General features: G+C 30.2%; 1 protein-coding gene across 1 annotated transcript; it reads left to right on the forward strand.

Moving 5' to 3' along the window:
- Positions 1–630: 630 nt before the first annotated feature.
- On the forward strand, positions 631–2170 carry LOC107928226 (probable DNA double-strand break repair Rad50 ATPase). Its single transcript, XM_016859412.2, has 4 exons — positions 631–1153; positions 1476–1586; positions 1687–1767; positions 1844–2170. The coding sequence occupies exons 1-4, from the start codon at positions 902–904 to the stop codon at positions 1916–1918; spliced, it is 519 nt and encodes a 172-aa protein (XP_016714901.1). The 5' UTR covers positions 631–901; the 3' UTR covers positions 1919–2170.
- Positions 2171–12550: the final 10380 nt, after the last annotated feature.

Raw genomic sequence — 12550 nt, forward strand, 5'->3', positions numbered from 1 at the left:
TTTAATTATAAAAATACAATGGTGTTTATAGATTAGATTGGATTGGATTAATTGAAAGTTGAATTCTATCCGACCATTGTATAAGTCAAAATCAAATCTTGATGTATCTTCACTGGTGCAAGTGGTTGGCAATTTGGTCATTTTAGTTTTATAAGTTTACGGTAAAAAGATTTTTTCGATTTCTCTTAATTTCGATATTGAGTAAATTGGTCTCTAAAAATAGAGCCATTTAGTCCTTGTCAATTTCAAAAGTAAGCAATTAGGATAATTAATCAAGTCATTAATGTTTTCCAGAAATTGTACATCATTTTGATTGATTTAATAAGTTTTGTCAACTTAGTTCTGATTCATTTACACATTTCTGGCTAGATTTGTTAAACCAGAACTAAATTGACAATATCATTATGCCAATCAAAATTGTGTACAATTGATGAAAAATATTAATACGGTGATTACTTTTTTTTAGTTGATCTCTTTCAAAACTCAGAATGATTTGATTTGCTTCAATTTTTTTTGAAGGAGATCAATTTGCTCAATATCAAAATTGAGAGGGACTAAATAGGTTATTTTACCCAAATTTGCCTTATCTTTGAACTATTATTTTCTTGGTTCACAAAAGGTAGCTAGGCTGGCTTGAATTACGATACTTTAATGAAATTAAAAAATAAAAAATAAATAAAAATCTTTGATAGCCATTTCTCGTTTACAATAAAAAGAAAGGGAAAGAGAGAGAATTGAAAAAAAGAGAAAACATAAGCTATCTTTTCAAAGCAAAAAAAAAGAAAAAGAAACAAAAGCAAAGAGATAATTAAGAGAGGAATTCGAGGAAGAAGAAGGGTTTTTTTTTTCAAAAAAAATTGCTTTTTTTCTCTTTTGTGTGAAGAAGCTGGAGCTATCAAAGATGATGCAGATTGAGCAGCAACAACAGCAGCCCCAGCAACAACAAAACCAGTTAATGGTTCAAAACTCTGGGAGTTTAAGCTTTAGCAGTCACTTGTCTAAAGAAGATGAAGAGATCTCTAAATCAGCTCTTTCTACTTTTAGAGCTAAAGAAGAAGAGATTGAAAGGAAGAAGATGGAAGTTAGAGAAAAAGTTCAGCTTCAGTTAGGTCGTGTTGAAGAAGAAACTAAACGTCTGGCTGTGATTCGTGAGGTTTGTTTCAAAACGCAAGTTCAAAATTTTTCTTGAAAAAAGATGAGTTTCTTTTTAAATGTTCTAAAGTTCTTGGTTTCAAACAAGTTCACTTCTTTTTTTTTGGTCAATTTCTGTAAAAGAACAAACTTTAGAGGGTCAAATAGTAATGAAATTTCATGATCTGGGCTTGGATGTGAGGGTCTTTCAGGTTTATCCTTTGGATCTTGCAATGTGCAGATTTGTACTTAAAAGGTTTTGAATATAAAAATAAGAACTTGTTAGTTAAATTTTTATGCTTTATAAATCAAAGGGTGCCCTTTTAAATGGTTGATTTCTATAGGAGCTTGAAGCACTTGCAGATCCTATGAGGAAGGAAGTTGCTCAGGTGAGGAAGAAGATTGATGCAGTTAACAAAGAATTGAAGCCGTTAGGGAACACTTGCCAGAAAAAGGTACCAACTTTTCCATTTATTTTGATTGTACCCATAGTACCATTTGTAATGGATTAAATCATGTCATTGAGTTTGGGTTTGTTGTGAAATTATGTTCTAGGAAAGGGAGTACAAGGAAGCCCTTGATGCATTCAATGAAAAGAACAAGGAAAAAGTACAACTAATCACAAAGTTAATGGAGGTTAGCTAGTTACTTAGTCTAAACTTAGAGATGAAAATGCAAAGTATCTCACTATGTCCTTAATCTGTTTGAACAGCTGGTGAGTGAAAGCGAAAAGTTAAGGATGAAGAAGCTGGAGGAGCTGAGTAAGAACATAGATTCCATACACTGATCATATAAGGAAAGAGAAGCCCTTTTAGCTTTGGTTTTAACTGATTAGGCTTGTGTGTGATGTATTTAAGGTGACTTTGAATATTTATATATGGGTGTGTTGTAATGGTAATCTTTGTTTGTTTTTAGTTAGCATTCGATGAATGCTCAACTGATTTAGAAAAAGGGAAATACCCTATAAAAACAAAACAGGTTTGTAACTAAAATGCACTCTTACATTTCTCATGTTCAACTATTGTATCTCTTTGTTTTAGTTTCTTTTCAAGTTTTATGTAACTCGAACTTGCATACTGTAATTAGTCTACAATACACCCTTCAGTAGTTCCTTGAAATTTCTGGTGAAAATTGCTTTGAAGATGATCTATCTGGTGTTGATACCATTTGTTCAAAGCTTTGTCAATGTTTTCTTCATTGGAAGTTTCTTATTAGCTTCAACTTTTAGGTGGTCAAATGACAATGTAGTGGTTTTCAAACCATCTACGCACTTGAATCCTGAGATCCATTGCCATGTTTGGATATGTCTTGGATATAAACAGTGCAAACAAGAACTTTGATCAAATATGAGGAGTCCGATGTTTATACGCTAAGATTCGTGTATACGCCACATCGAATCTGGTTGATTCCATTGCACTAAATTTATTTCTGAAAAATGACATGAAAATCCCAAATCCAGCAACTGTTTCTTAACATGTTTAAAGTAATAGCAAAGCACAAATTAAACAAGTTGAAGCAGTCAATTTATGGTCAATGACCATGGATTCTGATTGTATTTTGTCTCTATTCAAAAAATGGGTAAATTAGTTCTTGGATGTTAAATTAAATGTTAAAAGTTTTATTTTTTTCTATGGTTAAAAATTGGCGTGACTGAACGGTCATGCTGACGTATAATGATAAATTTATAATAGTAGAAATGGATGAAATTTGTAACAAAAAGACTAGACGTGGCTAACCGAAAAGCTTTTGAACTAAAGTTTTTTTACTCAAAAAAGGACAAATTAATCTCTGTACATTAGATCAAAGTGTAAATTGATTCTTTTGTTAAAAATTTCATCAATTTTTACTATGTTAGAATGAGGTACACGTGACATGTCACGTGTAACTTTCTGGTTATTCTGTTAGCTATACTAATTATTAATAATTAAAATGAATAAGATTTTTAACAGAAAAGACTAGATTCCTTTTTAATATGACATACAAAGACTAATTTATATGGACAAAATATAATCTAAATCTTAATATAAGTATTTTAATGATACTTTTATCATTAATTTATTTATTTTTAAATAAACAACATAAAATATAATTTAATTCTTCACTTTTACTGTGAATTTACACATCTACTGATGAAATATTGGCAGGGAATATTTAGGCAAAGGCACCTGTAAAAAACTTTATGACGATATATATGATGGTTGTGATTATTTGCAGCAATGATTCAAAATTCTCATACTTCACCTTTTCTTTTTTCTCTCTTTGGCATAAAAAAAAAGGCAAAAGAAAGATGCCATGTTTACAGGCAAAAATGCTGCACTTTTATTATGTTGCAGAGCATCTTATGATCTTATCCAAGTAGTGGCTTTTTTTAGAGATAAAGAAGGGAGACACATGGCATATTTGGTTTCTGGGGTGTTGTTGCTTAACTTCAGCTAATAATAATGGAGGTTTTGAGTGTTGGGTTAAATTAGGTTTTGGTCAAAGTTCAATGTTTTTAATGCTCTAACTGTTTGAATGTTGAGATTTTAGGGTGGTTGTGGTTGGTGGATCCAAGTATACCATCTGTAAAAAGTTAGCATCCATTCCATCCATTTTTGTAAAATCGATCATCCCTCTATTATTTTTGTATTCTATCTCAGTCTTTATCCTCTTTTATTTACCTGCTCATCTTCACGTTGTTTGACGTATCTTGCTTTTAATAATTACAATGTTGATTTGATAAATAGACACGAAAGAATAATCTATGAATATTTCACATAAATACTTTTGGTTTATTGAATAATATATTATCATCAGGGATGAAGTCAGAATTTTCTTTTTAAGGGAGTCGGGATTGAATTATATATTTTTGTAAGAGTTAAAATGTAATTTTACTATGATATTAACTTACATTTTTATAGTTTTTAGGACTAAATCAAAATTTTATTATTTTTAAGAGGTTAAACTATAATTTACGATTTATTAACTCCTAAGTTTATAAATGTTGAGGTCATCTATACCTAAAATTAATCATGTTCCACGCCTGACCAAAAATAAACATTGCATGAAGAGGTAAGGGAACTTAAATTATTGTAATATTTGTAAAAATAAAGTATTCTTATTTGTTCACATAGACATTATATATGATATGAGTGTTAAGTAGGTTTCGATTGAAACTAATCATATTAGTCTCATTATATGTTTTTATCATATCTGTTCTTTTTGATACAATGCCGAGAACCATTTATAACTTTTCTCTAACCCTTAAATAGAAGGATAATGTGTTTTAGCACAATCATATCCATGTCCTTCTATATTGGTAACAATACAAATACCAATCGAACTAGAACTCAATCGGCAAATTTAGAAAATGCATATTTGGCATGACATTGGAAAACAGATGAAAGGATTACATGTTTGGAAAGTACTCAACATTATGTTATATGGCATGAAAAAGAATGATTTAGTTTTCAACTTAATCAATTCCCATGATTACTTCGAGCATCCATTGACTTTCGAAACAATTTTTTTGAAAATAAAGGTTAGTGCTAGATTAATATGTATTTGATAAAAGTAAATGCAAATATTATTAAGAGGTAGGTGTATTCTCGATTGAATTTTAGTTTAATTAGTTGGGTATTTTTATTAATACAAGAGGAGATGGGGTTCGAGTGCGTTAAAGTTTATTATCCTATTATTTATGAGTTGGAGAGGAATTATGAGTAGTTCTAAACATTGTGTTAAAAAATGAGCTACCATTATCATCTAATCCACCATTCTTTCACTGTTAATACTTGACTTTTTGAAGTAATTTGGAAAACCCAAATGAATTTGATTCAGTAAATTAACTTTACATAAGTTTCTGTTGAGGCAATTGTAAAGGGGGATCGATTCTTTCGAGAGAAGTTTTCGAAGTATCGTTCGTCGGACAATCGATATGGTCCCCAATAATCATAGGTACTGCTGAAAAGGCTAGTTATGCCTTGATTGGTAATTCAATCCACATCGCGTGCAACTTTATTGATTAATTATGTACACGTGCTTTAAGTACATACTCTTTTCACCAACTGAGACACTCCCACTCCGTGAACTTTCGAAAAATTCTTTTGAAAGAGTCGATCCGCTCGACACTATTCATTAAAAAAACTTGTTTTAACGATTCAGTCAATTAACTCAAACAAAACTTCTCTAAACTACCTTTGAGCAAAACACCTGTCCATTAATTGAATTTTAATAATTAACCCACTGAATTCATATATGGTAGTTTCTAGCAGGCAAAAGGAAAACAACTTTTAAGGGGTCGTTTAGATCACATCATCAAAGATAAACTTCATTGAACGGATGAAGGGGTTACAAAGAGACAAGCTTCATAGTAACAACATGGACTAAAGAGGTACTTGTTGAACTAGATTCGATCAAAGAATCATAGTATTAATATCATATATAATTTTTTAAGTTTAATTTGACTTGAAATATAAGTAATAAAATTTTTTCAAATCAATCTACATTTACAAATGAGAAACTTAAATCCCTTTAGACCCACTTTTATTATTTTTTTAATTTTTTATTTTATTTATATTTAGTATTATATACATTTCTTTTATCATTATCATATATATTTTATTAAATTTTTAAATATAAACAACATATAGTTGAATGTAATAGTAGTATAAAAAATCAATATAAAACCATCAAGTGCACTAGATCACTTGCAAATAATAAATTAAAGCAAAATAACTTTGCTGAAAGAAGTATTTTGAGGATTGAACACATAGAAAGAAATGTTTTATAAAACACCAACCAAAATATACCCTTGAAATATTAAGTGTACTCAATATTAAATATAACAAACCAACTAATTGATGTAAAAAAACAATTAATGATGTGTTGATATCAAGTGCAACAAAGAGGAGGAGATGGAGGGGATAAGGCTTGGTTTCCTCAAATAGGGCAGAGAGATGGTAGAAGGAAGGAAGAATAAGAGAGTAACTTGGGGAGGGTCCCCTTTCTCTCATGTGCTTGGGATTATATAAGGGGTTGTCATTTGTCTCATGATACCAATTCCCCAATAAGCGAAGGTATTGTCCCTCGGCAGTGGTTTTGTACCGTACCTCTACCAAGAGCCATGTACGATTCATGGAGGGAATGCGCTTTCCTTGGTGATGATACATGGATATGACTTGTACGACTAAAGGGAGAACTGTCACTATAAAGCGTGATATTAAGTATGCAAGTCACTTGGACATGCAGGGGCTTGAACCACTTGCCTAAGATGCCATGGTTGTAGGGAAGTGACTTAAGTCCCTTACGTTGGTGGTTTGAGTCACCGCGTACCCAGGTGGCTTGCATAATTAATATTACAACCTATTCTAACACTTCTTCCTTGAGTCTTATAGGTTGTATCCATGCATCACCACTAACAGAAGCGTCCCCCTCCATGAACTGTACATGGCTCTTGGTGGAGCTAGGGGACAAACCTTCGGTTGTTAGGGGATTGATCGACTGCTCAACAAACAACATTTTGAAGACTTCTCCCGAAAGAGTTGACCCTTTGATCCGTGTTGAACCCCTCGAAAGGACCCCTCACGGCGATCCCTCACCCAAAGGCGAACAACCCACCTATTATTTGGTGTTTTTGTTCAAGCCTATTTTTTTGAATTAAATATTTTCATCTAAACACTTTCAAATATTATGTTGCCTTTTAGTATTAAGGGTAAGCCATCCATTGAACATGTTTTCCCAAAGATAAGAGACGCTCTGAAACACCTCTAAATGCAAGAAAATTGTCGTCACCGACTTGTGATAGCTAGAGAAGAAATCAACCATCAACCAACCATTTGAGTGAATGAGATCCACCCAAATGCTGCAATTTCATAATCTAATGATTGAAGGCAAACCAAACTTGCCAATGGGAGAAACGGCAATCGAATTTAAATAAATTTGTGTGAACCATTTATAAATATAAATAATTGTGGGCAAATTTAAGACATATTTCATGTCTAACTTGGATAAATATATTATTAATATTATACATAGATTCAATCTTAATCCAACCTAACCGGGTCTATAGATAACAAATGATGAGGTACTTTCTTTTCATCCTATAAATCAAAGAAAGTAGGGTTAAAATGAATAAGGTGCTCAATCAAGTATGATCTAGTTGGAAAAACATATAAAAGGGCTTTGATTTTATATAAGCTAGGCAAAATGATCTAGCCCATTTTGAGGGTGTTGAATGCTCAAAGGATTTGATTACCTTTTCTATGGGCCCTGTTTGGGATTGAGATTTTAGCCTACTCACTTCCATACATGCCTTGTGAATTCAAACAAAGATTACCATTTAAAAGATTTGTTTATGGAGATTTTCTGCTACAATAATTATATATTTTGAATAATCCCAACACTTTAGAAAACAAAAAGAAAAGCTTAAATCGTGACGTGCACTATAGTAGTAGTGGTCAACAATTAGCTAGTTCCAAATTATAACATCAATAATTGCCTTATTCTCTCTACTTTATCTCTTTCTTATTTTAATCTCAAAAAAGTCCACAAGCCTCCTTCAAATTTCATTTTAAGTATATGGGAAATGTGCATGAACCCTAAGTGATTTCATATCTCATCTATCTTATCTATATTTTAGCATACCAAGTCTTGACTAACGCATATATAACTGTGACGTATAAATCTTCAATCTCATTATGTGTATTTACCCTATATAAACTTTACTCCAATTTTTTTCATTTCTTTATCCTAGTAAGTGTAACACATTGTACCTAAAATGTGCATGACTATACACAACGACAAAAATTATAATTATTATTCTTTTTTCTTTGTAAGCATGGAGGAACATTCCTAACTTGTTCCTCTACAAAAACAAAAGCGACATAACGTTATATGTAATTATTGTTCCATAACTCAAATGGTCAATCCATCACACTTTGTTGGACCAAAAAAATACATTGTTTATTTCTATTATATGATTGAAAAACATTTTCATTTCCTTCACAAAAAATGAAAAGAATCTATTTACCCATTTTCCATATCTAGTTATTGATTTATGTTGGCAATATTATCCATTTGCAATGGAGCACCTCATGACTAGATGAAGTGAACCCTTTTGAGACAAAAGAAAAGAACAAAATGTTACTTCATATACGAAGATTTTAATGTCACCTTTGGATGAGACATATTGGGATGGAACAATGAGACATATGAGTTAGTGTATTTTTAATTTTATGTAGATTTCCAAGGTATATACAAACATTAGAAATATTATAAATTTGGACCATAGAATTAATTTTGGAAATTATTTTAAACGAGTATCCTATGTTACTACTATAATTATTTTTTTAATATAAATTCCATTTTATCACAATTAGTGATAACATTCCAAATTTGTAAGATCGGTAATTATCTCTAATCACGTGGTATATGTGTATATACAGGGATTGAACTCGAAATTGTTTTTAACTTAATATTTTTAAACAATTTTTCTATAGTCGATAATAAATATCGAGTATTAAATTTTATTGATTATTATTAATAAAGTTAAAAATCAATAAATATTGAATATAGTAATAAAAAATATTGTACTTTTTTTAAATTTTTATCTCTTGTCATATTTGTTTTTTTATATAATACCTAAAACTATTCATAATTCTTCTCTTCAATCCTTAAATAAAAGAATAATATGTTTCAGCATACTTGAATTCACGTTCTATTACATTGATAATAATACAAATATAATCGAGATAAGAATCAATCGACAAAATATTGCAATTTTAGAAACACAACTTATGTTTGAACTCTTCAACGGTGAATTCATCGAAAATTATAACAATGACTATAGTTTTACCACGTTATTCAAAGAAAAAGAGAATAGAAGTTGGCAAAAGAACAAATTCATAATCGTGGGTTGAGTTGACTAGATGAAGAGGGGGTTGATATTATGGGTTAGGGTCCATAAAAAGGTAGGGACAAAAATCCGACCGTCTCTGACACGTGGATGGGAAGTCGACAAAGCTGAGAAACAGAACGAATTACGTGTATGCATTGAATGACGGTGCATTTATAAATAAATAAATAACTCACTATTTATGTTTCTTGTTTGTAAATAGTAATGTTTGAGGTCCCACTTTGATTGTCCTAATGTTAACGTTGCTTGGATTTTGTGGTCGATATTTGTTTGAATAAAAAAAATTTATGAAATCTCGTATTTAGTTTGATGGATAAAGTGTTTATCGTTTTAGATATGATTTGAGTTTGAGTCGTGTTGGTTGTATTGCCATTAAAACTTTATCTTTCTCTCGTAATTTACAGAAAAAAAGAGTTTATAAATATCATAAACTGAGCTTTAAACATAAACTTTATCGAAAATAATATTTTATCAAGATTTAGAGAGCATATAATGTAATCACTTTTGAAACTAAACTATTTCGATAAAACAATTATCATTTATCACCTACGTATCTTACCACTTAAATACTATGTCATTAGTAAACTAACAAGGAACCATGAAAGGCTCTTTTTTCTTCTTCATTAAGTTCTCTATTTTTAACGTCCTTCCACAACTCAAATAAGGAGAACCGATCACAACCTCCACCATACCTTCTTCAACACTATTTTTTAGCATCAACAAATTTAGTAAATTGTATATTATCAACTAATTTTAAATTAATATTTAATATGATAAACAAAATCTAACATAATTTATTACGTTTCTCTTTCTTTGACTTTTTTTTATAGAATTTTTTACACATTTCCTTACTCAGTGATAAAATGTTAAATGAATTGTGATTTTACATTCAAATCTTATAAACCCATCTATTATCGAATGGTTTAATATTGAATGTATAATATTATAGTGTTTTTTTTCTTGATTTATATAAAGTGGTGGTTAAAGTTCTTATCATATATTTATTTGATGCGAGTTTTAAAACATGTAACGCACGTCCCCTATCCTAGTATTGTATAAAAAAATGTTATCATGATTTTTTTTGTCAATAAAATTTTGACTTAAAAGGTAAGAAGGGATTTCGAAAATTTTGGAGTCTAAGAGTGAGTTTGGATGGACGATGCGTTTACCTGCGGTTAGTGTAAAAACAGCGGTAGCAGTGAGATTAGATACTGTAGTAATACTGTAGAGTGAAACAAAAAGTAAGCTAAACTGCACCGCACCCAATCGCCATCCAAACCCACCTTAAGATTTAAATCTTATGGTGTGCGTTTGTTTTAGGTTTATTTTGATAAAATAGTTTGAGTTGAATAAATTATTATAAACACTGAATTGTGTTAAAGATTGTGTGACTCGAATCCCATAACTTGTTGAAGAAATAAATATAGTGGTAAAATAAGGGGATTTGTGGGGGCGAGAGGCCGTAGCCCGCCATAAATCCCCATCAAGCACAAAATTGTATTGGGGTTGCGACCAGGGGTGCAGAGCCCCCACGGTAAGGACCATATAAGACAAGTTGAATCCGTATAGATCTGTTCTTCTATTTAACTTTGATTAGAACAAAGTTTTTTAACACTTAAATAAATATAGTCGAAACTCCATTTCTATCATTTGTTTTTCAATATTAGTGAATTTCTTCTCTTTTGCCTGTGATTTTTTCTCTCGAAAAGATTTCCATGTAAAATCTATGTGTTTTTATTTTTTTCTTATTACTTCGCGATCATTCAACCGCTATTATTAATGTTTATTATAAAAAATTAAATAAAATCTTATTTAATAATAATTAATTCTTATTAAAACTGTTGATATAATTTTATATTATTAAATTTTTGGTATTATTAAAGTAACATTTAATTACTTTCAAAACCAATGCATTGACCAAAGGTGTTTGAAGTGTTGTTTTACAAAGAAAATCTTTTATATTATTAATTCAATCTATCATCATTATTAAGCTATCTACCTTCAACTTTTTAAAGGAAAGAAAAAATTAGTTCGTGACATGACATAAAAAAAGGGTTTCTTATGATGATGAAGGAATTGAATGATTGCAATTTGATTTTATTCATTAGTAGTTAAAGGATTTAAGTATCCTTATTTTTTATATTTTAATGTGCATGTCAAATTTTTTATATGATAAAAGGTAATTTTCATATTCGTTTTAAAGTTAATAAATATTAATTTTTTTATGATTCGTGACTGTTTTTATGATTTTCATTTTTAAAATTAAATTTTAAATTTTTTTTTCAGAAGATGCGATATATTTTATCACTATACTTAATATGTTGGGGATCGACCTGTATAATAGACGTGATAGAAAAAGAGAGAATATCAAACACACAAATTTTATGTGAAAAACTCCTCCCAAGAGGATAAAAACCACTTACAAAATGAGGTGTTGACTTTTCACTAAATGAGTAAATAAATGAGAGTACAATATGAAGAAAATAAATCTAAAAGTACTAAATGTACAATCTCAAACCCCGAAAACAAAGTCTAAACTTGAGAACAAAATTCTCTCCATAGTTATCACGAAACTCTCACCAAAACTTATCTACAGCTACATCTTGTTGCCCTCAAAGAAAAGCCCTTGCTCATTGGCATATCAAAAATAGGAATACGACGGCCCCTTTAAATAGGCTTAAATTAGAGTTCTAATCATACTAAAATATCCCAAAAGTAATCAAAGTCCAACTAGAAGAAGTAATCCTGCTTGAAATTTAAAACGTGTCTGTATAACTTGGAGAAATCGTCGTGACGTCCCATACATGTTTGTCACAACGTCGTCGCCACGTTCGTTTGGAGTTTCGCTGCGACGTCACCTCTGTTTTCTTCTTCTTTGGTAAATCATCGAACGTCTTCCTAAATGCCTGTAAAAGGTATGATAAATGCGAATCACACTCCATACGACATCTGTTTGTAAAATCTAAATTCTTTTACTAATTAATAATGTATTAAATAATTTTTCAATGATATAATTATTTATCGTTTACCAAATAAAAAATTTCATTTCTTAATATTATTATTGATAGAAGGTTGAAAAACAAATAAGTGATAATTTCGAGAAAAAAATAGTACTAATTCCATGTTCATCCAAATAGAAATGTGGAAAATGGAGATGTTTACCTAACTTCAGTAATGGATGTGTTTAAAAGAACAAAGCAGAGGAAAGGGCAGGCACGTTTCATGTAGCTTACTATACTATGCTTTTTTTTTCTTGGAGAAGGAAGCTAATGTCTTTTTTAATCTTTTTAACTGCTCCACCTAGCCGTTAAAAAAGCTAGAGATTTTTATTCACAAATCTCCAATGATTTTTATTTTATTTTATTTATAAGCTATGATATAAAATTTTAATATTGTATAATTTTATATATAATATCAATTTAATTCAATTTTTACAAATTACTAACACAATTTTGGATATAGTACCCATTGAGGTAATTTTTTAGTAGTGTCAAGGACTAGTTTCAATTTGGCATCTAGCACTAT

Source organism: Gossypium hirsutum, chromosome D01, assembly GCF_007990345.1.
Source record: "Gossypium hirsutum isolate 1008001.06 chromosome D01, Gossypium_hirsutum_v2.1, whole genome shotgun sequence".
Lineage (NCBI taxonomy): Eukaryota > Viridiplantae > Streptophyta > Magnoliopsida > Malvales > Malvaceae > Gossypium > Gossypium hirsutum.